General features: G+C 33.5%; 1 protein-coding gene across 4 annotated transcripts; it reads right to left on the reverse strand.

Moving 5' to 3' along the window:
• Positions 1-9,555: 9,555 nt before the first annotated feature.
• Positions 9,556-26,190, reverse strand: LOC110727206 (alpha-mannosidase At3g26720-like). 4 transcript variants are annotated; one of them, XM_021906769.1, is made up of 29 exons: positions 25,766-26,190; positions 24,483-24,566; positions 24,269-24,357; positions 23,945-24,119; positions 22,290-22,409; positions 21,645-21,728; positions 21,441-21,512; positions 19,894-20,007; positions 19,646-19,746; positions 19,467-19,560; positions 19,205-19,372; positions 19,055-19,129; positions 18,029-18,094; positions 17,880-17,936; positions 17,148-17,364; positions 16,919-17,052; positions 16,413-16,481; positions 16,188-16,247; positions 16,001-16,072; positions 15,786-15,833; positions 15,585-15,704; positions 15,309-15,374; positions 14,574-14,686; positions 14,394-14,478; positions 11,436-11,546; positions 11,253-11,348; positions 11,124-11,171; positions 10,041-10,109; positions 9,556-9,950 (listed from the first exon to the last, which is right to left on the reverse strand). In XM_021906769.1, the coding sequence occupies exons 1-29, from the start codon at positions 25,973-25,975 to the stop codon at positions 9,732-9,734; spliced, it is 3,036 nt and encodes a 1,011-aa protein (XP_021762461.1). In that variant the 5' UTR covers positions 25,976-26,190; the 3' UTR covers positions 9,556-9,731. The 4 variants fall into 4 exon arrangements, 3 of the variants coding, with proteins under 3 accessions (XP_021762461.1, XP_021762462.1, XP_021762463.1); XR_002512503.1 differs by having other exon boundaries at positions 9,871-9,950; positions 10,041-10,165; XM_021906770.1 differs by lacking the exon at positions 10,041-10,109.
• Between the last annotated feature and the right edge of the window lie 630 nt (positions 26,191-26,820).

Here is a 26,820-nt window from a genome sequence, read left to right on the forward strand (position 1 = left end):
TAGTGATATACTGAACATTATTTTTTCCTGAACTGAACATTCCAAACTTCATAACTCCGTATTATTTATCAAAGTTAATATTTTTATTTTTGGAAATTTATCAGAGTTATTAGAGGAAAAAAAAAACCAAAGTAATTTAAAGGCGAAGGAAATTTCAAAGAGCATTTAAAATATTTTTCCAAAAAAAAAAAATGCATTTCAATTTGAAAAGTACTTTTTTCGCATAGTTGAAAAGTTAAGATTTCTTAAGTTGAAAAGATCTTATTCCGTTTTTGTTTTTTTTAGAAAAATAGTGTAGTATCTTTTACTTGTAAAGTTATAACTTCTTGAGTTAAAAAAGATACTTTCCTAAAATAAATTTTTTTTTTTTAAAAAAAAGATATTTATTTATTTACTATTTTAATATTTCCTCTACTCTTCTTAGTCATGTCATTCAATTTATAAAGAGAAGTGAAGGTTAATATTGAACCGCTTTGTTTTAGGTACACCCAAATATAACTTAGGTGTACCCAAATTATCAGTTGGATTTTGTTTTATCTTTATTTTTATTTTAATTAATTTTCAACATAAAATCATGCTCAAGCTTTAACATCCAACAATGGCTTCTTCCAAAAAAAAGATCAACAATGGCGGATGATTACTCATGAATTCATATGGCTGATCTAAATTAAACTAAAAATCATTCTAATTCTAACAATTAATCCCGAAAGATATAATCCGTAATTTTTCAATCGAATTTTTTTATACAGATAGTTAAATTACTCTGAAATAAAATTAAAAAAAAAATTAAAGCATAAATGTGATGATTAAACATTAATCTCATTGATTACGATCCATATGTAATTTGGTAATTTTTGGATAAATAATGAAGATGGGAGGTTGAAGATGAAGTGCCCCATTAAAATAGATCTTTAACGAAGTGCGCCATTAAAAATGGATGAAGCTATCAAAATGGGGATGAAGTTTTTAAAATGGGGACGAAGATGTACAAATGTTTTTTTTTTTTTTTAAATTTATTTTGGACGACTTACTTCAATTTTATAACGTGGATGGTTGTTCATAAATTATAATATTATAACTTGGAAAAAAATAATTACCCTCTAAATTAAGATACCAAACAACACTTTGCTGACTGGTTCAATATTATTTATATAAATATAATATTCGAAGGCTAAGATTAAGAAATAAACAATATCAACGGTTCAGATTTAATCTCTTATTATAGTCGAACATAGTCGTCCGTAGTCATTTGTAGTCGACAACTATGCTAGATGGTTTGTTGTATTGATAGTTTATTCAAAAAAAATGAATGTGAGAGGAAATATATATTAAAAAAAAAAAGAATGTAGCAGTGAGTTTGGATAGAGATCATGAGCACCTCCATGTTTGTCCTCTTTCTTCCTCCTCTTCAATTTAACTCTCAGTATACCATAGAAGCGGCTTGAGCTTTCCTCTCTCGTGCACCACCATTTTCACTGTTGTCTTTCCGGTGGCGAATTAACGAAAACCCTAAAAAAATAGAGGAAAGAATGGCATGGTTAACCCCAAAGGGAATGAGTGTTCTCCTCCTCTACTGAAGCCGATTGCAGAGTTCGATTTCTCCATTGAAGGCGATTTGTTTCTCTATTGAAGGCTTTGAAGATCTTCTGATTTTCCTTTAATTTACTGATTATTTAAAAAAATTATAATTTTAACCCCAACTTACTATCTAAAAAGATAAATATACCCCTTTGAGATACAAACATGTATCTCATATATTGAGAAACTTGAGTCCTATTCTATTATATTAGGTATTTTATTTACTTTATGTCCTATTCTATTAACTTCTATAACCATCAAATCAAATAGCATAATCAAATTATAGTACAAGACACATCATATCATATATGAATCTAAAACAACATCATCATAATAAACAACCCTATACACCAATTTTCAATATAAGAAATATTTAACTTTTTCTAACCTTTTTAAGGTGTAAGTTGCTTAAGAATAGAGCATCACAAACATCCATACACATCATTAAGTAATTCATTTTTAAAAGTAAATCAATTACATTTAAAATTAAAAAACAAAGCAATTAAAGTGCATCAATTATTTTTAACCTAAATGATATAAGACAATAATTAATTTTATTTAACCTTCTAAAGGTTCACGTTGTTTTAGCCTCTTCATTATCAATATTTGCTTTTATGTCAGCTTTTCATCCTTATCACCTATTGTCAAAGTGAAAAAATAAGATTAATAAATCTTATTAATAAATCTTATCCAACACAACTATCCATGTTGTATTTACTTTACAAATACTCAACATAATGTACCTCCAACATGTTTCTTTGGAGATTTGTTAGCTGCAACAGGTTTCTTTGGAAATTTATTCATAGCTGCAACAAGTTTCTTTGGAGATTTCTTTGTAGCTACAACAGTTTTCTTTAAAGTTTTCTTCATTTTAATCTGCATGCAATTCAAAACAAAATGAAACATTAGTCATATCAAATTATTATAAAAATATTTCATTAACATTAAAGTATCATGTATTTACTTTTAAAACTGAAACATTTACTTTAAATACAACATTATGAAGATCAATTTTCCAGAAGATCTATTTGTTTTACACCAAATTTATACCTAAATACACAAACAAATACATAATTATAATTGCATGCAGATCAAAAACTTACACAAAGACACTCAAACACATAAATACATACTTAAACAATATTTCGATTAAATTTCTAACCTAATTTAAAGTAAAACAAATGAAATTACAGCAAATTCATCCAGAAATCACTAAAATAACTGCTAAATACACAAACAAATACTTGATTATAATTACATACAGATTAAAACCTTACACAAAGACACTCAAATACGAAAATACTTACTTAAACAAGATTTCGATCAAATTTCTAACCTAACTTAAAGTAAATCAAATGAAATTACAACAAATTCATCCAAAAATTAGTAAAATAATCTACAAAACACTTTCAAAAACAAAAAAGTAATCAAAAATACAAATCAAAAGTAAATCAAACGAAATTGGAACAAAAACAAACAAAATTCCGAAAATACCTGATATCGAACTTCGAAACACCAAAATTGAACTTTGAACTACTCCGATTCAACTTCTGCTTCTTCAAATTCAACAAATTCAAGCAAAAAACACACAAATAAGTAAGAAATTGCAACAAAATTAGACAAAAGAGTATGAACTTCAAAGTTTCGAAAGAATACCTAATTTTCGCCAATTTTCGCTAATTTTATGCGATTTTTGTTTCGAAACTGAAGAAATGTAGATTATAGAACTTGAATTGTGCTTATATAGAGTAATTAAGTAGTTGAAAATTGCGATTATGGTGGTTTTTCGAAGATTTTGAGCAGTTGAAAATGGCGGAGGAGAGAGAGAGAGAAAATGGCGCCTGAAATTTTCGTGCCTCATTCAATTTGTCTGAATTAATTTGGGCCGTTAGATCGCGTGCCTCTTCTCTTAGATCTGACGGTCTAGATTAGTTCCTAGTCCCTATTATAGGATTAGTTCTCATTATAACCTGGTTCTATATATATATATATATATATATATATATATATATATATATATATATATATATATATACACATATATATACACACACATATATATATATACACACACATATATATATACATATATATATATTATTAAAATAATTAAAATGTAACTTTTTGCCAAAAAAGAAGTGTAATCCTTAAAAAAAATGACTGCATATGATAAGTGCCACACTTGGAAAAAAAAACTGAGTGAGTAGTGAAGTTATGAAAGAAGTAGTTTTTATTTTTAAGAGGCAGAGGTTATTCAAAAATCCAAAAATAAAATAAAATAAAATAAAATAAAATAAAATAAAAAGAGATCGAGAGAGAATGAGAGAGAGAGTTTTTAGATTTTGAGGATAGGAGATTGGAAATTTTGATTTAAATAATCCAACATTTGACTGATTTAAATTTTATAATCGAACCTTTGGATTATTCCATAATAATCCAACCCTTCCAATTCCGCAATAGTGAAAATCGAATCGCAAGTTTAAACAATTATATTTGTAATAGAGCTCTTGTTTGTTATGATATGAAGATATGCATAGAGCCCTGAAGTCGAATTTAGTGAAAAACTTGGGCTCAAATTTGGGGGTGATAATAGGCATAATACTCGACAACAATGTATTTTTGTAATTTTATAATTATCTTTATTCAGATAATTATTTTTTGGGAAATTCTACATGGCGGCCTCATGGTTTTGAGTTTTCTATGTGGAAGATGAAGTTTTTTTTAGCTCTCTTTAGTGGCACCAAGGTTTAGAATAATTGACTATAGTGACCTTTTTTAGGTTTATGGCTAACCTTTTTAGTTAAAATGGTTAACCTTTGATTTTTTTTTATTAAAATTTTATTTAAATTATATTTTAAAATAATAAAATTAAAAAACAAAAACAAAAAAATTCCCAGCCACCTATCTCCACTGTCAAACCCTAACCCCACCCCTAGCCTCACCAGAAACCGGTCAACCACCCCTCTTACCCATCGAAACCGAACGGCTGGATCTGGTGTGTGAGAATTGGTGGTGGTTCAAAGGTGGTTTGGTGGCGAATCGATGTAATTAACGATGTTGTTGGTGGGCGAAGCGGTGGTGAATTGGGTGAAGGTGGTAGTTGTGGTTGGTGGCTGTTGTGTGTTTCGGTGGCTGCTATTGCGATGGCTGAGTAGTGGTTGTTTGTTGTTGTTGTTGTTATTGTGGGTTGTTGTTGTCAGGTGTGGCGGGTTTCTGTGGTGTTTTGTGTGGGGGTGGCGGTTCGAAGGTTGTTTTGTGGCGTGGCTGAAGTGGTGAGGTTGTTAGTGATGTGCAACAAGGTGTGGCAGGTGGTTAATTGTGGTGGCTGAAGTGGTGGTTGTTCGGTGTTGGCTATAGGGCAGTGTGTTGATGATGAAGATGTTGAATGTTCAGTGGTGGTTGTTCGGTGTTGGCAGGAGGACGAAAGAGAGGAGGATGAAGATGATGATCCTGATGATGACATGTTGGGTTGTGGAAGGCCGGCCGGCCAGTTTTGGTGGTTTCGGTGGTCGGGGGTTGGGCTGGAAGGTGGTTTCGGTGGTCAGGGGTGGCCGGATTCCGGCAAGGATAGGTGGCTGGGAATTTTTTTTTGTTTTTTTTTTTTTTTAATTTTATTATTTTAAAATATAATTTAAATAATTTTTTAATAAAAAAATCAAAGGTTAACCATTTTAATTAAAAAGGTTAGCCATAAACCTAAAAAAGGTCACTATGTCAATTTTTCTAAACCTTGGTGTCACTGAAGAGAGCTGGAAAAAAGTTCGTCTTCCACGTAGAAAACTCACAACCAGGAGGCCACCATGTAGAATTACCCTTATTTTTTTAAAATGTAATTCTAATTTACGTGTCACTGAATTCTTAAGATTTGCTATCATATTATCATAGTTTATGTTATCATATCATTGTATCATTATATAATTAATTAATTAAAAATTTACATTTATAATTAATATTTATATTTAATTAAATGTTATAATAAATTAATATTAAGTACTTACAAAATTAATTAGTAATTGTAATTGGTAGGGTAGAGTAAAAGTAAGAAATTGGAGGGCAATTAATGGAGCATATGAGCATAAGTGGGTATGGGGATTGACATAAATGAGGTGGAAGAAAGAGAAATTAGTTAAATAAATGATAACCGCCACCCTTGGGCAATGGATGATTGTACTCTTAGGAGAGAGACAAAGAGAAGAGAAGTTGGTTCTTCTCTTTTTGGCCTCGCCCCTCCTTTGTAAAATGGGAGACAGGTCTTCTCTTTTTCTCTCTTCTGATTAACGGACGTTAAAAGCAAGTCGTCATTGACACCTATCGAAAAGGGAAATACTGTTTTATAAGCTGCAGCACGATATTCAAGGAAAAATATTTTCTAAAGTACCATTTGATAAATAAGAAATGTTTATCATTGTTATAAACCTGGGCTCCCTCTTGAAGAAATCAACAACTTCAATGGAGGAGGAAGCAAGTTCAACGGAGTAATCAAAGCTCACGCATAGCTTTAATGAAGGAGGACGACAACCCTACCCTTTAGTTAACCATGCCCTTTATTCCTCCATTTTTCTTAGGATTCAAAAATATGATGGTGGAAATGGTGTTCACAAGCAGAGGACGAAGGAGGATGAAGAAGATGAAGGAAGAAGAAGATGATGAAAGACGACGAAGATGAAGAACGAGCAAAAAAAAACTGGTACAATTAGCAACTTGCAACTTTACAGAATAATATATACTTTTGCACTTTTCCCAATACATATAATAACAATAATGCCACTAGAGATACGCTCAATGCTTCTCAAGAAGAAAAACTATGGCTCGCCCTAAATTCAGCACAGTACACATTCAGGCCCTAAGTTTTAAAATACGTCACCATTTAGGTAATGACTTTTTTTTCCACTCTTGGGGTACTCATTGATAGGTTCAGAAGTTAAGTACTTTGACTTAAACAACTTAACACTTTGGGTTAGTGTTAAAAAAAAAAGTTAAATTAAGATTTTTCTTATGTAAATTAAGGCAAATTGATATGAACTAACTAAGGATTTGGCTATTTTTCAATGATTCATCCAATAACAAAACCATAATTGTATGGAAGGTGAGCATTCAATGACAATGATTAAATAAAAGAGCAAAGTAGAACTTATCAGATCAAGCACAAAGTTAATTGTAACAAGGATCTTAAATCTAAGAGAACACAAAGTATATCTAAGATAAAAGAGCAATCACTAGGCCAAGATTACAAACAATCACTAAGACTATGATAATCACAAATTTCCTTACTTTAAAATCCCCATTTTTACCCCTAATTATATATTATTAAAGGAAATAATTAAAGTATAACCACCGCCGTGATAATGGCTAAGACTTTTATTAAAGAAAATAACACAACGAAAGCCTAACTCAGAACCTTGTAATACAAACCAAAATTTAAAGTCCAGAGCAAATAAAATCTCTTCAATCAAAACAAATCAAATACAAGTTGGAACCATCACGCCTCAAAACCAAACTTAGTTTAAATTTCAAAATTCAAAGAACTTGACCGTAAAGGTGCATAGCGTTACATAAAATTAATTGTTGGTCAACTAGGCACCTTTCCTTTGTAGCTAGAAGTGTGCTGTTTGATGTTGTTTTGAGGACTCTCCACACTTATTGGGCTTAGTATTTCAAGGCTTTTCTGTGGGAAGAAAAAACTTCTATTATAAAAAAAAAAATAAAAAAATAAAAAAATGTTCCCATTGCTTGAGATTAGGTTTGTAGGAAGTTTCGTGGCATTGGTTTATTTGAAAGATGAAATCTCTTAGAATAAGGCTGTCTTGGGAAGATTGATGAGGAAAGTGGCTATGAAAGTAGATGTCCTTTGGGTGAAGGGGAGTGACTAATGAGGTAATTCTCCACTTAGAACTGCTAGTTGGAGTTGAAAAATGTAGCAAAGTGAAAAAGGAGCTATAGGAAGGTTACTTGCAACTGAATGTATGTTGGGCATGAGTATAAGGTTTCCAAGGGCTATAATTGGATGCACATGCATTTTATTTCAGTGCCCTAGTGTGATTGGGTGTGGAATGGATACAATATTCCAAAGTACTCTTTTATAGCTTGGCCTAGAGACAGGCTTGTCAAGTTTGGCATATGTCATGAAGCTCATTGTTTACTAGTTACTACCTGATCTGCATGGAGAATCAACTTCTCATTTATTCTTCCAATGTCCTTACTCTCAGTTTTGCTATAAGATTATATGTGTTTGGGTGGGAGTCAGTGGCGGAGCCAGAAATTTCAAGTCGGGGGAAAAAATGGACACTACTTAGTTTTTGATAAAAATGTTAGAACATATAGATACTAAAATAGATAATGTTTTATAACTCAAAAAATCCATAATACAGATTACCTAATAAAAAACCAACGTTATATACCAATTCTTCCTTCATAAAACAATTATTTTTAATTAATATATGGAGTAATGGTTAAGAAAAAAACAGAAAATAATAAAAAAAAAGTAAAATGGCTTTAAATAAATATATGGAGCAATCCTTAAAAAAAAAAGTGTGTATATATAGAGCGATTGTTAAGGAAAAAAAATAGAAAAAATAAAATAAAATGGAAGCAGCAAGGATCAATCCCCACCCCAGTCCTCTTGAAAAAAAAGAAACTCATCTCACTAACCAAGAAGACAACGAGTAATTGTTTAATAAATGTTGTGTGTTTAAACTTATACTCCGTATATAGTTACTTTGTAATTATTCAAAAATAAGAGTTTTAAATGATAGCCGAGGGGTTGATCTCGTGATCACAGGCTCCTCAATTGCTACTTTGACCGTTGCACCAGTGCATCTGGTATAGATCATTATGTACAAAATAATATATTTAAACTGATTTTTTTTAAGTGGGGGACGCTGCTTCGCCTCTGGTGGGAGGTAAGGGAAATCTTAATTAATAATGTTATCCATTCATGTTGGAAGAAATGGGGAAGAAATGGAAAAGAAAGAGGCAAAACATGGCTTAGAAGAAGGTGTTACTTTGTATTTTATCTACCCTTGTATACCATCTGTGGAAGGCAAGGAATATTGCAAAATGGAAGTGTGATACCTGGAAAAGAGAATGCTTGCAGAAGGTTGAAAGTTAAGGTCATAGAATCAGAAACTTAGATAAACAAATTTGGAAGGAAAAGTATGATTCAATCAACTGAGCAATATGTAGTCCTCATTTATATTCAGTTTTGACTATTTAGAGAGGAGGGCTCTATTTATAGAATGCTCCTAGATTAGGGTTTTGAGTTGATCATCTAGATGGGCATCATAATAATCCTTACTTCATTAGCCCAAAAAATTCTTTACCCCTCATTTTATGGACAACCCATTTAAATAACAACCTTTCTTGTTTGGTTTACCATTTAATTTAATGAGTCCAACTAAACTATATGAAATGGGCCAAAATAATCCATATTAATTATTTAGACTCCGTTTATTTTGACAAAATTTTCTAGAAAAAAATTTCTCATTTTTCATTGTTTGGTTAGTAAAAGGATAGAAAATAATTTTTCCAAAGGTGAAAAAGAATTCTCTCAATAGTAGAAAACGTTTTCCTTCTAAGAGGAAGGTACGCCACATTTTTATCCCCTACTCCTTACATCCCTTATTTATCCTTTCATCCGTCTTGTTCCATCCCCTTCCTATATAAATTTTCTTATTAGGAAACAAACATACGAAAACTATTTTTACAATTATGTTTTCCATTGGAAATAATTTTCCATAGATACTTATTTCCAAAAAAGTTGTTTCCCGTTGAAACAAATGGAAATTTAATCAAAATAATCAACAATTTGAAATTTTGACATGAACAATATGCGATACTTAATAAAAAAAATTTGTGCCTATAATGTCTTTGGTAAATTATAGTGCCCAAGTAGAACTATGAAGTTAATGAAGTGTGAAAAGATGTTATCTAGCTTCAGACAATCACGCCTTACTCCTGCCCTACAATGTTAAAAAATGATTGTAATCGCTGACATAAAGGATATTATGTCACTAACGAAAAGGTGTAAAGATAATTTCCATAGTTAATTCAGAGCCCATATATACACAAACAAGTACACAACATGTCAAACTCAGCCAGCATTTCGGAATAAAGAGACATAAACTAGTTCCTGGATGAATCAGCACAAAGTACAGTTAAGTACCAAACATTTTGATGTATTCTAAATCTACTAAGAAGGTCCTAATTTCCATAGGTGCAAGTTCCACCACCAGCTCCACGGGATCAACAGGACCTCCCCTCGACACCTTTGTCTCTTTTCCTGACGAATTCTCTACTTTCCATGCTAACCTCTTCTTCTCCATTTCAGCTCTTTCTTGATTAGCAGATAGACTTGTCTCTGTCACCTTAATGATCTGTCAAGAGAAGCAACAAAAAAATCCATAAATTAATTGTATGAACCAAAATATTTAAAGTATTTGATACTCTAAACTCAGATTTCTTACATTCTTGTTTGGAAAGAGTTTCTTGAGTTCTACATGTGCCATCACAGACAAGTCTTTGTCTTCTCCGATCTTTGAATGCGAAGGTATTCAAAATGAGCAGATTAAGCCAAGATACAGATGCAGAACTGAGTGCATAAAGCAGCATATGCAAAAATAGCAGGAAAAGCAACAGAAAAGGAAGCCACAACTATGAGGTAGTTGTCAAAAAAATAAAAATAAATAAATAAATAAATAAATAAAGAAAAAGAAAAACTATGGAGGTGGAGGTTGATTAGGAAGGTACTGAAACTAAACTTAAAGGGCCAAAATACTTCTACAATTAGTGACACTACATTAATCCATCCAGATAATCAGCTTTTCCAACTTATAGGGGCACCACAGATACCAGTAATATCAACTTGTTAAGAAATCATACAAAAGAACTAACATAATTCGTCTTAATAACATTTTTTTCCTCTTTTAGTCGATTGTCAATTGATAATTTGCTTATATTAATATTATATTGGATTTGAGGTTCACAAGTATCAGAAGTGATGTTACAAGCACTCATATTGGCACTTCCTGATATAAAGAGGGAGAAATTATAGCAATTCAGAGGTAGAATTTTCAAAATATAACTGATATGGAGATCCCCTAGTAGGTATCTCCTGTGAGTCCTATCTTTTCCATAAGGGCAGGGACTCTGTTCTCAAGGGTAAAAAGGGGGAAAGGGTTAGGGAGGGAAGGGTAGTTTACAACGGGTTTGAACATGCCTGAGGGTGTCCCCACAACAGGACTTGGGCAGGGTCCATTATATTAGGATCCAATATAAATCAGAGAGAATTAATAAGGCTCAGGACCAATTATGATGAAAACCATCTCTATGTCTCAGTATCCACAAACCCTGGTCACAAAAGATGCTTCACATACCACCCCACTAAAAGGGGCACAACTCTACCATTAAGATCAACAGATTGTAATCCACTATATCAAGTTATCAACATAAATTCCATAAATAATACTCTTCATAAATAATATAAAGTATATATAAATATAGCAAATTGACATTTTAATCTCCATGAGAAAATCAAGAGAAGTTGAAACCTCGTAAAGATGTGCTAACCGAAGAAGTACTTTGCCATTGTCAAACTCCTGAATGATAAAGGAGATTAGGCCAGTTCATCACTCAACTTCATAATACAACTTTTCAATATATATAATCCTACCACTTACCTGAAGAGTGATTATAGCAACATTATCAGGAAGGCTGTATGAAGAAGCTAGTCCAGTAAAGGTCGGTACATGGGAGCTCATCCAATCATCCCCATCCTATAAAAAGAGGAAAAGAACACATTCACATCCTCTAAGAAACGAGTTAAGAGATTCAAGTACTTTCTACGGTTTTGTATTTTTTACCTGTTCTGCAAAAGCCAAGATGAGTGGAGAGTATATCTCCTGGCTAAAACTTCGACGCCATTTTGCCCCCTCTCCAATGGGATCAATTTTAAAAAAATATTTTCCCTTAATCTGCAAAATGGGGCTTAGCAAATTGAGAATGCAGGCTGACCGAGAGTGATGAGTAAAAGCTAAATATTGTGCATAGATCGGTATTCTTATATAATGGTTCTCAGATGAACTTTTTTTTTTTTTTTTTGGGTAGTTAAGAAGAACTGCCCACCTCTCATAGGTCAATTGGCCCAGGTTAGCGTTTTACACAGAAAGAGCAAATGACCATGAAAGTGCCCCTTGTGGGGATTGAACCTCCAACCTCAAGGTTGAAAAGTCTTTTCCTTGGAATCCTTACCATTAGGTAAACACTTGGTAGGTAATGAAGGTAGCTATATAGGTCACTTATCAAAAACGGTAATAACATCAGTTGTGGCATCCCATCTTAGGTGGTAATCGGTGGATCAAAGTGGGTTCACGTTGGTCGGATTATTTGAATAGGGTCAAATTGGGCCAGCTTTACATACAGGTCGGGTTGGGGCGTAATATAGGTCATTGCTATCTCGTTTAGGTCAGCATTTGATTAATTTTAAATGTATATAATTTTCCTTTTTATATAATGCTTTAACCTTTTGCACATGGATCACCGCCTTCACCGATCCATATAAATGTGTTTCTGCATTAGAATTCCGAAATCTAGGAGCTTTCTCGTTTGGTCAAACCAAGTCCCTCCAGTGGTCAAGTCAATCAATTGTTTAGAGAGAGTAAAGTAAATTAATTACCCGGCTAATCTGTGTTTACAAGTATTCTAGCCATATTGGGCCACATAAGGGTTTCTCCGAATGCGTGTTGTACATGATTCTGAAATACTTCAATTTAAGGTTTATTCCAAGGACATTTTGGTAAGTTTGGTATTTTACAGAGTTGGGCCCACAAAGGGGCCCGAACATTAGCCCCGCGACAAATTCGTGAGATGTTCTCCACGACGTGGGAGTTTGGCGAAAAAATGATTTTTTTTACCACCAAATCATGAATAAGTGTGCAAGTTACGAGGAAAAAGAAAATGGATTATCCCAGTGATTGGGAGTCCCATTTTCCTGAGAAGAACGAAGTTCCGTACGAAGCCTCTCCTGCCCAGCCGTGATCTGGGTGGCGATTTCAGTTTTGAGAGCCGCCATTGCGGTGGAGATTTCTTGGGCCACGCGCGCAGGCAACCCAGAGATTTCTTGCTCCAACAGGTCCAGACGTTGGCCATGGTTCAGGCGAGCCATCTTCTGTCCCGGCTTAGATCGTCACTGCTCTGATACCAAATTTGCTGGGAATCAGTTTAGCAGTGCTAAGCTAGCACGAACAAACAACAATGGCAGCCAGGGAATGTTTGTATTATCAAACAGAGTGTTCAACAATACAGCCTTCTTTCGAGAGGAAGGAGCTCTCCAATACAAGCCACTTGATTAATTAATTTTCTGATACATTCCCCTTCACCCAGACCCCTATTAATACCCACAATTAACTCATAAAATAAGCTTAAACACAGCTAAAGCATGCCAGCAACAATAACAAACTCATAACAAACTTTCTACATATTACTATTATACCCTCCACCCCAAAATTGGTAATAACAACCATCCCCAGCAAAGCCTCTAACTAACTCTTCTTGGGCCTTCTAGCATAAGTGAAACGGAAATCGGATTCAGGCCGGTTCCTAGCAACCTCCCTCACCTAGCACCCACGTATGGTGCACTTGCCTCACTCGCCTAGCACTCACGCAAGCCTCACTCGCGTAGCACAACGCTCGCCGGTGCCCCAGCGCACAACTTGCCTCATCGCCAAGCACCCAAGCATGGGGCTTGGGAGCGCTACCTCGCTACTTAGGCACGACCTCGTAACGTACATGCTTATTCATGAATTGGTCAAAAAATCATTTTTTCGCCAAACTCTCGAGTCGTGGAGGACGTCTCACGAATTTGTTGTGGAGCTAATGTTCGGACCCCACTGTGGGCCCAACTCTATAAAATACCGAAATTAACAAAATGTCTTGAATATACCCTAAACAAGAATAATCCATAGTGTATGGCATGCATCTCGGGAAACCCTAATGCAGCCCAACATTGCCTAATATGGCCCAACACAGCCTAAAACCCTAATCTAAGCTCTAATCAGTCAGTTAGTTCTCCTCTATAAATACTTGTCAACACAGATCAGTTGGGTAATTAATTTTCTCCACTCTCTGTCTATAAACATTCTCTTTAAACAATTGACTGACTTGACCGTCGATGGGACTTTCTCGGGAACACCCCTAAGGCAGTTGATTATCTCTGTTTTGCAGGACTCCCCCACACTCAAATTTCGAAATTCTATTGCAGAAACAATATGAATAAATTATATTTCCTAACCAAATAAAGTTATTCAATAAATGCTTTTAATTGCGTGGGAGGTTAATTTTTAATGCCTTCTCATGGGGGTTCCATTGAAAATGTAGCTAAAGCTTTTCTTTCTAGTTAAATGACTCTTAAACATCATATAGTTAGCAGCAGTTGAAAAATGATATCACATCAATAATAAAACATAGGCAAGTTTAATCCTTGATCTTTTCAGCTTTCACTAAACCGTACACACGTCAACACTGCATTAAGTATATTAATATTTGAATCACTGTTGCCCTGTTCAGGTTGGTTTCCTGGAACCTTTCTGATAGGGTCATGTTACTTCAACTTACGTTGTCATTTTTGGGTTGAAATTGGGGCCGGTATTTGGATTAGATGATAGATCAGGTATGGGTTCGTTTCACCATGTTGCTATAAAAAAGGCCATGGTGATTTATGGTTCACTAAAATAAATCAAGACATATATTGCACACCAGTGCATGGGGTGCAGCGCACAAAAGTGTTATTATGAACAAGGACATTTAATTCCTAAGAAGCATACCGTTAAGCCTTTACAATCATCGAGAGCACAAACTGTTTCATTAAGAACCTCCCCAACACCTCTAGCATCATCATGAAGCAGTCTCCTATCAAACAGGAACTTGTTACAAGATGAATCAACCATTTGCAATACTTTTAAGTCATAGGAGACCAAAGTCAGTATTTGAGATATTTGACATACCGATGTAGCATTAATTCTATCTGACCATCCACTATGCTGGACCCTCCAACTGCACGGTCAACAAGCACAGAAAGTTCTTTGTTTTCATCTTCTAAGTATATTCCAAGATTTATCTGCAAAAGAAGAATGATCAAAATATTGTCAAAGAGATAAGCAATCACATTCACTTTCTGTATGATGTCCTAATGTAGAGAGTGAACCAACTGAAATGCATTCAGGTTGTCAGGGATATAGCATATGCTTTTGTTTAACAATATATACCAGCCAAAAAAAACCTACCACTTTACCAGCAACAACTGGCCACATTAAATGATTTAAGACAAAGAGTGCATACCAAAGTTTCTTGTCATCTATAAAATCATAGTAAGGGTTTTTTACAAAATGTTTTCATGAGACTTACAAGCACATGAGTTATTTTATTCAAATTTCATGACATAAATTTCGAAAAAGGAATTATAACAAATCAATTAAATGATCCACTTCAACACTAGGAGAGTAGGAGCATAAACACTTCAAAAACATCCAACTTGACTCGGAGCAAAAAGCCGGCCACTAGCACAAGCCAATCAGACTCTACTCCAACATTAAGTAAAGTTAAGCATATAAAAAAATAATGTAACCAACCCAAGAGTTAATATCACTATACAAAAATATTTAATGAAGAAACATTTAGAAAAATAAAGAACTTGTTGCAAAAAAACCTTTGAGTGAACAAATTCTAGGAGCATAACATACTGGGTAATAGTTTCCTGCAATTGGCTGGCTGACTTCAAGGTCCCAATCTGTCCTATGATCACGAATCTGAAATAATAATCAGATTTTCAAATCAGGCAGCTTAACAAGTTTGAACAAAAATTGAACGAAATGAAGACATTCTCAGAATATACTTAACTGTGAGGTGGAAAGAGAAATGAAAGGTAACAGACGAATCTTCATCTTTTACAACACTACTTGGTTTGGACATAATATAAATACATAAATAAGAATTTATTTTGCTATGTATTAACTCACCCTTTTTATGAAATCACGTCCATTAGAATCAGTGTAAAAAGTTCTTTTCGTTTTCATGGTCGTTTTGATCTGGGTAATAATTTCTTTCCCTGCTCCATCATCAATGGGTATGGGTCCAATCTAAACAAATAAAATACCAAGTATGAGCTTTAGGACCAATTGTAATTTGTCTTATATGAAGATATAATACCAGGAACTAACCGTGAACTCTATTTCAGCATGTTCTTTATCCTTGTATACTCTAGTTACCTGCACAAGGAAGCCGCAATTTCTCATGGCATACATTTCCAATTTCTTTTTTCTCTGCTCTATAATAAAAGCACTGGTGTAAAAACTGCGGAGACAATTCATCTTTAACTACTGGATATAAGTACAATAGATTTCTATGTTCTTTAATCATTTTTCATAGATAGTACCTGATGTATCCATGAAGTAGGTTGTTGATGAACCTCATCAATTAGTGGGCCTTTCATTACAGTCAATGAATCCTGGAACAAGTGGAAAGTACTTAGTGATCTTTAGCTGAATAGGAGCTTTAAAATTATTGAAATTGCACTTTGCAGCAGCAGTAGATAAGCAAATGTTAGAAAAAAAGATTAATACCGCTCCTTCACTTTTAATGGAGAAAGTGCCATTTGGGCGAAAAACATAAGCACCAGACGCCTAAAACAACAATAACAGAAAAGAAAAAGAGTAAGTGACCAAAACTATGAAAGCTCTTCACGCACTCTGCTCAATTATAACCAAAGTGAACAAAGCTTTAAAAAAATATTAAAAACATGATAAAAAAATATGAGACGGAGAAATGAAACTCATACTAATGGTTACCTGAGTATCTTCATCAGTCGCACTGAACCCAGTGTAATAACTATAGGACTGTTCGACAACTGCACTAACCTTCATCAACAAGGGCAGAGTAAAAGATTAATAAAAGTTGGTGCATGTGTACTTTATGCTTTTCTTTAGATAACTAGCTAAGCCTGTTTAGTGAAAAGCAATATGATAGCAGAAATTTTTCAATTCGATCCTTTTCGACCATGTTAAACCAACTATGTGCAGACATGATTTGAAACTTATCAATCATGATACTACAGTAAAACTCACATCATTATAGGCGTTCTGTACATTCGCTAATAATTTCTATATGTGAAAAATGTCACAATACGAGTACATATCTGAGGGACTGACTTCAATACAATTATTAAAAAAAACCAAGCAAGATGATAGTGACTAACAGCAGAACTCTTTGCCTGTGGGTACACTGACAAAGACACTGAACAGGCAAACCAAATAAAGACCAGATAGGGAAATCATTGGAACAAAACACAACTTACTGAGTTTCTGCCATTAATATACTGAGAAAGCTTCCCTCCAGCATAAAGCAACCTCAAATTTCCTTGTCCAACTTCTATAGTGTTATTTATATTTCCATGACTGGAGAATACTGATGACATTATTGACCTTGCACCTATTGTTATGATTTCAGAGCAAAAAGAAAGTATTTGCCTCAGCAACACATTAATTAACTGACATGAAGACATGCTATTAAAGAAACTGGCTAACCTTCATGTGCACCGGACACAATATAGGTGCTGAAACCAAGGGGAGGCACAGATACTGCAAAAGCAAGCCAGTGGTTGATGGCATTTTCTGAGGGTTTACCAAGATATGCTTTCACATTATCATTTCTAAGACTGAGTGAGGAATTAGTCAAAGGTATTAGCTGAGATTCTACTTCCTTTCCTTCAATATCCCGAACTATGACCTTGTCAATAGTTACCTACAGAAGAGCATATTCGTAGCCAATTTAAGTGCAAAGAAAATCCAATCCATGGAAAAAAATATAAATCCCTTCAATTTTAGATAATAGCCCACATTTAATTCACAGTTACTTTCAAGAAATAGTATTAATATTCCAAAATTAGCCTACACTTTTCAAGCTTTTACATCTCTACCACAGTACCCCACCAATGTAATCTCTCTTTGGAATTTTTAGTTTATGAGTAATATGGAGTTATGGAAAAGTACAAGGTCAAAGTTATTAAATTTAGGAAGTGACCTATTTATTTTGAGATGAACTAATAAGACATGCGGCCTATATATCAGGAGGGGAGGTATAGAGAGAATACAGCTAATCATATAGGGATTTAAATGTTTTGGTGACAAAATACGTGCACTACAATTATCAAATAGTTTCAAAGAAATAAGAATCAAAGACAGACATGACAGTTCAATTTGTATGCATGCATTCAGGGTAGAAGAAGAGGCAAATCAGTGAAGAAACGAAATACTAACTGGAATTCGTATCACTTCCTCTCTATTCCATCCAAGAGAGTTGTACACAACAACTACCTGGACAGAGAATAGAAAACATATTATTTAAACCCAAAATAATTTTCAACGATAAAAATGTGTTCAACAAACAGAAAGATATCAGTATTTACCAAACTTTTCTCATTGGACAAGAGAGTTTCGGATGGTGGGCAATAGCTTATGTTAAGAAGAGGACACTGTAGACATACCACAAAAACATAATTAGAACAAATATACTTGTTGCTATCAGGCAGGATCAGCATACATGGGATACAGTTAGCTTCAGTAATGCATGCAGCTTTTGGTAAGTATTTCATAGCAGTACAGCTTTTTTCCTGTTTTTTTTTTTTTTTTTTTTTGGATAAATATTCCAGTACTCTATCATGTTTAATAGCAGTATGCCAAAACATCAAAATTAATTTATGCCATAAAAGCCCTATAACAGTAACTTTTAGAAGTCAACAGTCTTAATACACTGTAAGCCTGTTGTAGTTCAAGGTATAAATATACAGAACCTCAGGTAGAGGCTGGTGAGAGTGTGAGACAGACCTCTCAAGATCATTGTATTCTTGAACCTCTTTTCTGCTTATTGCTTGTTGTATCAAAATATCATAATCACTCTTATTCCTCCAGCATTCTAAAATATCCTACATAAACATCACCCCTCCCCCCATTTAAACAGCCTACTCCACTTATACAGCATCAACTTCTTACAATTATTTCTTACGTCTCCAATGTGAAAATTGACACTATAAACCAAGTTTAAGCAAACAAATCCAAGATTCAAAAGTGACTAACTACATGAAAAATGGAATTGCTCTGAATGAATCCAATACAGTTTGTGAAAAGAATTTATCATACATAACAGCAATGCCCTGGTAAAAGTTCCATCAAACTATTCAAACACCATAATAGAGGTTGTGTATGAAAACCAAATTAGGGAAAAAAAAATATATGTATCTTATGTACAGAGGGAAAAGAATCAAAGTAAAAGTTATCATAGGAAGGTTGATGGTTTTATGAAGTTTCTTTTGTTCAATGGCTCAATGCATACTTAGAGGCCTTTATTACAACATGAAATTCTGAATAATAAAAGCAACAAAGACACTGACTGGTTTGAGGCATAAAAGCATATGGACAGCGGGTTACGCTGTTACCTGTTGAAAGCTCGTTTCAGTTTTTCCATTCTTATTGATCATAAAATTGAGTGAAGACAAAACCAGTTTCTCAGCCTGCAGATGATAATAATTTGAATAATTAGAAGATTAATTTAAGGAAAAATGAGAAAACATGAAAAACAACCGCACCTCTACATAGCCCATATGCAACCGCTTCGTATAATCGGCAGCTACATGCTGTCTTTGTGTACCAGTAACTGCATCATGATGTTGAGCAATTGCCAAAGCATTAGCCAATATTTCTGTTTTGGAGAGTGAACCATTCCTTCCATTAAGAAATTCCAATTGTCTCGCTGCCTGATAGCAAACAAAAAATTTGGGGCAATACATCAAACCTCATACAAGTAAGGCCCTCAGCCCCTCAAAAGATGAAAAAGGCTCTGTGTCTTACCAAATAGTAACCACTCATCGCTCTGACATAACCTTTAAATGCTGGCCTACTTGTGAAGTAGCCTGTCCAGTATGCATTAACACGATCTGCATAGCTGAACAATCACATCATGTTGTTTTAGTACACTACATGGATGAGATTGATTCAGCCAACTACCACCCAGAAACTCAAAAACTCACGGGAAAAAATCATCAGTTTTGACAGGCCATGACTCATTCATTTCATATTTTGCATTTGTGTAAATTGATGGCGTTGAGTATAATGCATTGACACGCCCATCCTACATCCAATTTTAAAATTTATAACAAAGTAAATGCAACATTTGGAGCAGATATAAGCAAAAAGACGAATAAAAATGCTCGATGCAAATCCACCGAGCTAACCAGATCTTGTCTTTATAGGTAGAATACAAATACAAAGTATATACCAAATTAACATAATGGATAAATTTGTCCATCTGTCTAAACCAGGAATTGGCATACTGATATCGAAAATCTTCACCCATGGTCCACATGATATGTTCTGTCCTAGTCACATTAGCCTGTAGGAAATAGGAAAATAATAGTAAGTTATCTCCTTGACTGCTTAACATTATACAAATGCACGATACAATACTATACTGTAGAAAAATACAGCTTTGCGTGTCAGTATTTGATCAGGCCCCAATAATGGAGGTAAGAGAATAATTGCTATTAGAATATGAGAATTAACAAGATGGCTGGCTTGTACTTAAAAATCTGTTAGAATTTATAAGAGACTACAATTCAAATTACCTTCTTAAGTCTTCACTATAAATAAGAAATGCCAAAGGATTAAGGACTTCTATCACTTAAGTTAAAAGTTAAAACAATTGTTGTAGAGGTCACTACATTTGCCAAACAATAGAAGGTCTATAAACCTCCAATAAACCCCCATCCCAGCCCAAACAAGAAAAGGATGTCACTAACATTTTTTTTAAGTAGTGCTTTGATGATGAAGGAAAGACAATCAAATTTACAATGGAAGGAGATAAAAGAAAACCAAAACTCTTTTTAACTAGTCAAATAACTTCGGATGAAGAACAATAAAGAAAAAATAAAGGGTGTAAGTGCCACAATTGATGAAGACCTCATGACAAAGTACATTTGCCAAATAAATTATGCACCTTCAATTAGACGAGCAATTTTTTCTCCTCCTTTGTTGAGGTATGCTAAGCATCAGATTCTTTTCTTTCAAATGAAGAAATAGTTTTATTAAATGTTAAGCAGCGGATATGGCTTAAGGACCAGCAGCTCTTTATCGAAACTAAAAACAGCTAATAAAAACAATTGTGATACAAAATTGTCCAAACACCCTCAACCATATGAAACTTAAGCGAAGCCAAGAACATAGCTTAATCCCATCAAACAATTAGAAGCTACAGTTTTCTAAAACACTTTCCTTTGCAGCACTAAAAGACGCTTCAATTTTAATAAGGACTCTTTCAATTTTGAAGAAATACAGAGCACCAAGCCAGTACATTACCCATGAACACAAAGAATCAAAGGCTTGTTAACATTTTTGGTTGAGATCTCTTAAAAATTAAAGACTTGAGATCTCTTGAAAATCAAAGACATGTTGATCCTTCACACAGAGGAAAGCGCCCCCCAACTCAGAATTTCCCCTTCAAATCTACAAATCACCTTGAGTCCTATCTACCCTTATTGCTGTCACATCACCATTTTAAAGTTAGTCATTTAATATTATTGAAGATTGAGGATGGTGTGGAACAAAAGAATCATATTGCTAAAGCTAAATATCAGGCAGAAACAATTGGTCCCTCATGCTTTAGAAGACTATATACAACTTTATTGACAAGACCTGCCTTCAATTCATCATCAAAGTTACTTATAATGAGAAGATACAATGACGAACTGGACGAACTCAGTAAAAATAAAGCTTTGCAATAGAATGAAATATTCATGAGAGCACTTTAACACCTTTTCATAGACTTACCTGTGATAAGGCTGCAGCAACAAAGTCATTGACTCGCTCTTGAACATTATAGTCAAATAGTAGTGGATCATCCTTCAACCAAAAAAAAAAAAAAATGTATGAAGAAGACTTTGAGTGTCTAAGAAACCTTTGAACTACAGTCTAGAAAGTTGGTTAGGAAGAAAATTTCAAAAAAAACAATGAAGTTACTGAATGTTTACATACCTGAATAGGAGTGGACACATCATTTACTTCAAATTGAAATCCATCAGGGGGGTTATAATGTCTAGGAAATATACCAGTGAAGATCTGCAAGTGAGTTGGCCAGGTCTCCATTCAAGAAAGGAAAAGAACCAAGCAAAAGGAGATAACAAAAATATTGTGGAAGGAAAAATCTACATTCACAAGTCATAGTTTGCAACTAAAGATGAAAGTCAAGAAACATCAGTATACCTTTTTTTTTTTTTCCAAGAATCAAAGTTTCTACATAATGTTACTGGCCTCAATTTGAAGTTTTGAGCTAATTTTTAGTAGTAAAGTAAACTTGGTAATCCCTATCTGAATATATTGACCCATATATGAACTAAGCTTAGGTTATTAGCTTTATCTGTACTTGATTTTGTTTAAACTTTATTCAACGTAAAAAGAAAAAGGTCTTATACACGAACCTTTATATATTAAAGTTTGTTTAAACTTTATTCAACGTGAAAAGAAAAAGGTCTTATACACGAACCTTTATATATTAAAGTTGACAGCTAAAGAGAGTTAATACAAAGAAATTTGGTTTCCCAAAGCTTGATCATAGTTTTTCAATAGATTGAAAATGAAATATTACAAGGATAATAAACAAGCCCTCAGTTGCTCATATACCTGTGAGGTAGAACCAAGTGTCCTAGAACCACGCCATACTACCTCAAGAGCCTTCTTATCTTTTCTTTTTGCTCTATCTTGGTAATCAATACGAGCAAAGTAGAGTGAATCAAATCCTACCTGCAAATATAGAAATCATAAAAACAAATTCTTTTACCAAAAAAAAAAAAAGAACAGCTAAACTTAATGAGTGCACAGATGCAAAAGAAGATACTTGAAATGACACCAGAGAGGCGGATCCATCAAGGGTCCTTGGTGCCACATACCCCGCAGGAAAAGAAAATACTATTAAAAATCCAGCTTCAAACATAGTTTTATTATAAACATTAAATCCGTCAGCCATATGCACAACCGTAACAGATTTTTTCTGCAGTGTTTGAGGTTGGAAATCCAAGTGCCTCAGCATCATTTTTTGTCAGGAGCTCATATCCAACATCCTCTTTTGCTCACTTCTTTCTTTTAGAGAGCAGCAAGCTCCTATTTTTTTTTCTTTTTATTATCTACACCCAATTGTAATCTCATACTATACACTTTTAACAATTGATAAATTATAATATGATTAAAGTAGATTTATAATATGTGTCTGCTAATAAAAAATTTAGATTTGTGGGTGTCAAATTTAAATATTCATATTATTAAATGAATTGATTGGTTGATACAAGTATATGTTTTTGGCTTATTGTATATTTGTTATGTTTGTCTTTCGGTTAGTTTAATGCCCCTCCGAAATTGAAATCCTAGATCCACCTCCAATGTCTTAGTCATTCCATAGGCGCAAGGCAATAGGGGGTAAGCGCTTTTTTTAGCCTGGGTGAGGCGTTTTTAATTAGGCGCACCAGAGGCAATTAAACTACTAAAATTCACTGAAAGACAGCCCTTGAAAAATAAACCATATGCATTCTTGAGCTGGGTAAAGATGTTAAGGTCAATTAGACTAAAAAATAAAAAAAATAAAAATTATGAAGCAATATTGCAATAAGAAATAGATTGTGTGTAGCTTGTATAGAATTCAACATACAAGAATAATTTAAGTTTGTAAGGTATGTATAGGGGAGGCATCTGGGGATACATGAGAAGATCAGTTGAATTGATAGCGAGATAGACTTATGATTATATAAAAAGTAATGATCAGGTAAGACTCATATGTCAAGCACACCAAGACTATTGCCTGTGATAAAACAATGGTGGTCTATGATGATCTAGCGAGCCTGGGTATTTAGGAAATATAGTTTCTCTCCACACACCAGCTCTTTCCCTTCACTTTACTTGACCTTAAGCGTCGTCTTTTTAGAAGTTTCTATAGCTCATTACTACTTCCTAGACTCCATTGTTTCTGCCCATTATGGCTATAAAAGGTTACGGACTTTCACTTTTTGGCTTTTTCTCTCTAACTCTTCCTTCACGATACAATGCCATTTGGATAGTCTTTGACAAACATTCTTTGTTAATTTTGACAAGTGAGAATTCAGGATGAGCAAATTTTAACCTTGTTAGGCCTAAACAAAGGCATGACTATGCAGGATGAATGTTGCTCTAATTGTTGACACTAGTAATGTTTTCTTGTGGAATATTCAGTTTACAACAGAGCACAGAATGCAACAGGAGAATACAAGCAAGTTATAAACAAGCAAAATAGACAGAAAATATATGAATACCTCAGCACCAAGTAAGTAAGCCTGAACAGCTGAATGTCCAAACGGATCAATCTGCCAGCCAGCTCGTGGCATCTGACCAAATTCATTTTTAATAAACTGATGGCCCAAAGTTGTCTGATCAATGAGGTCAATGTAATGAGTAGTTGCCTCATCATGCATGCACATTCCCCCATTTCTATATCAACCCAAAAACTATTATGAGAAAGCAACTCAAAATTGGCAAAAAATCAAGAAGAGTAGTCTGAGTAGAAAACTACTCCAAAATGAAACTACGAAATTTATAGGACTTCATAAAAATTGAAACATTCAGTTGAAGAATAGTACATAAACTCTAGTTGACCTGAATTGACCAACTCCTTGACCTTCACCTTAAGCTTTGGACTCTGTTGTCTCCACCATCGCTGAAAGAATGCCTAAACAATGCCCCGGCCCCCAAACACAAAACAAAAACTTGAAAATTATGATCTCACATCATCAAATTAAAGTGGTGTTTGATTAAATTATAGGAAAGAAATAAACGTTCTTGGATTCTTATTACCATTTCAACATAGATGAACTTGCGATTCTTATCTTCCAATAAGGATGAAACCACTGAATCCAGCACGTTTTGCACACAGGCTCCCTACTCCAATCAAATCCACCGTACAATTCACCTCATCATACTAAAATATATGTCCAGCACGTAAATTTATCTGATATCTACATTCTACGTATTCATTGTACTCTCTCATTTTTAAAAGTTTTTTCCCTGTTTTTCCAATGCACATATTTGATTATCAATATCTCTAATTATAAAACTTTCATATTCTTATAGCATTCATTGAGACGAATCAAACAAGACCCCTCTTGACTATATTATATTTTATATGATTGTGAATAGCGTCAAGTTTAAAATTGGAGCAAAAGAAAACACAGGGAGTAATCACTTTTCGAGTATTACTTTTATTTTTATAACTCAAACGTGTGTCATGGACTAGTGTACCACTCCACATGACTGCACTAAGTTATTTGACACATAGTATTCACATACATCATCTATTTCATGATGTATTACTTATTAATACACAAATTCAACCATATCTCCAATTCTCAATGACTAAAAATTATCAAAATCTTATATTTTGAGCATGCACATTAAGACAAATCCAACATACTATGTATTTTCTTGGAATAAATCATCATAGATATAGTTAAAGAGGAAAGTAGAGTTTGTGAAACATTTAAAAGTGCAATAATGCCATTGTGTTTTATAGCTCTTTACTCTCATGATCCCAACTCATACTTTTTAATTAGTTTGCTCTCACATCCCTTACTTTTAAATAAAATATTATTTTATTTATATATAATTTTTAATTCCCAACAAACCTAACATATAAATTTCAATATAAGTTCAATGTATATATTTGAAAAGCTTTTGTTTTTTTAGTTTGCCAATGCTACAATGCATATTTTTAGTATTTTTGATTATCGAAATGTAAAAAAAATAAATTTTGATGTTCAGAAAGTAAAAAACAGAGATGAATCTAACATGATACTATTTTCTTTTTACAAATTTTCGTCAAAAACAGAGATTGTATAGTGTGTTAGTAGTGTTGATTCTGAAGTGCTTCTACTTTCATCTAAAAATCAGAGGACTAGTTGATTTAAACCATATTCTACACCAACATCAAGTGACAAAAGAACCCAAATTGATAGGTCTAAGTAACAAAATTCAATATATAATTCATTTATACCAAAATTAAGGACAAGATAATCATCCACATAAATAAATATCAATGGAAATAATGATAATCTTTAAAAAGAAAGAGAAAGAGAAAGAACCCTGATAGAATTGTTGGCACCAACATAGTATTGATCAACAGTCTTCAACCACCCAACATCATCATGAGTATGAGGAACTAAATGAACATTAATTTTACCCGCAACTATTTTTCCTGAGTTATTATATGCTATATATTCTGATTTTACACCCAACAATAACAGCAGAAAAATACCCATTAAAATGATGCTCAAACTTGTGGAAATCGCCATTGCTAAAACTCAAAAAAGTAGAAAAATTGTGATGGGTTTTGGGTAGAAAGAAACCCAGAATTGGGTGAATTTAAGAGGAGAAGAAGAGAATTAAGCGAGGAAATTATAGTGGAGTTGACATGATTTTGTTTGAACAAAGAACAATGATGGTGCGAGTGTTTTAAAATTCAAACTGTCTTTTTTGTGTCACGGTTTCTGGTCACTTCATCGGCAAGCTATGTGGCGTTTTCTGCTTATACAGTACTTGAGTGGAAAAATGACCCATGAAGGGATTAAGGGCCTGTTTTGATTTAGTGAAAACAGCTCAATCGAATTGAACTGAACTGATTAGGGTTGAACTGAACTGTTTATGAGGGAAGGAAATTAGGAACTGAACTGAAATTAAGCTGAACAGAACAGGTCTTAATATAGCTTTGTCCATAGTCCATTAGTTCATCTTCACGGTAAACAATACTCCTTACTCCCTTCATTTCATATTGTTAGTCTCATTTACGTATTTTGATGTAAATTTTTAATTGCATATATCTTTAATCTAAAAATTCTGCAATGTCATTCTTTAAAAATGACAATTTGCTGATGTGGCAAAATCTGATTGGCCTATATTTAGTATTTTCATTTTCATTTTGAATTATTTTTAATATCCACAATGTATTAAAATTGTTTTTTTTTTGTATTCTTATTAATACATGTATTTTTTTCAAAATACATAATTATAAATTATGAAAATATATTTTTTGTAATATTAATGAATTTTTGAATTTATAATTATAATTAAAAATTTGTTTAAAAAAAATTATAATTAAAAATCACAAAACTAAAATCGTTCACATTGTTCATATTGTTCA

This window comes from Chenopodium quinoa, unplaced genomic scaffold (assembly GCF_001683475.1).
Source record: "Chenopodium quinoa cultivar QQ74 unplaced genomic scaffold, ASM168347v1, whole genome shotgun sequence".
Classification (NCBI taxonomy): Eukaryota; Viridiplantae; Streptophyta; class Magnoliopsida; order Caryophyllales; family Amaranthaceae; genus Chenopodium; species Chenopodium quinoa.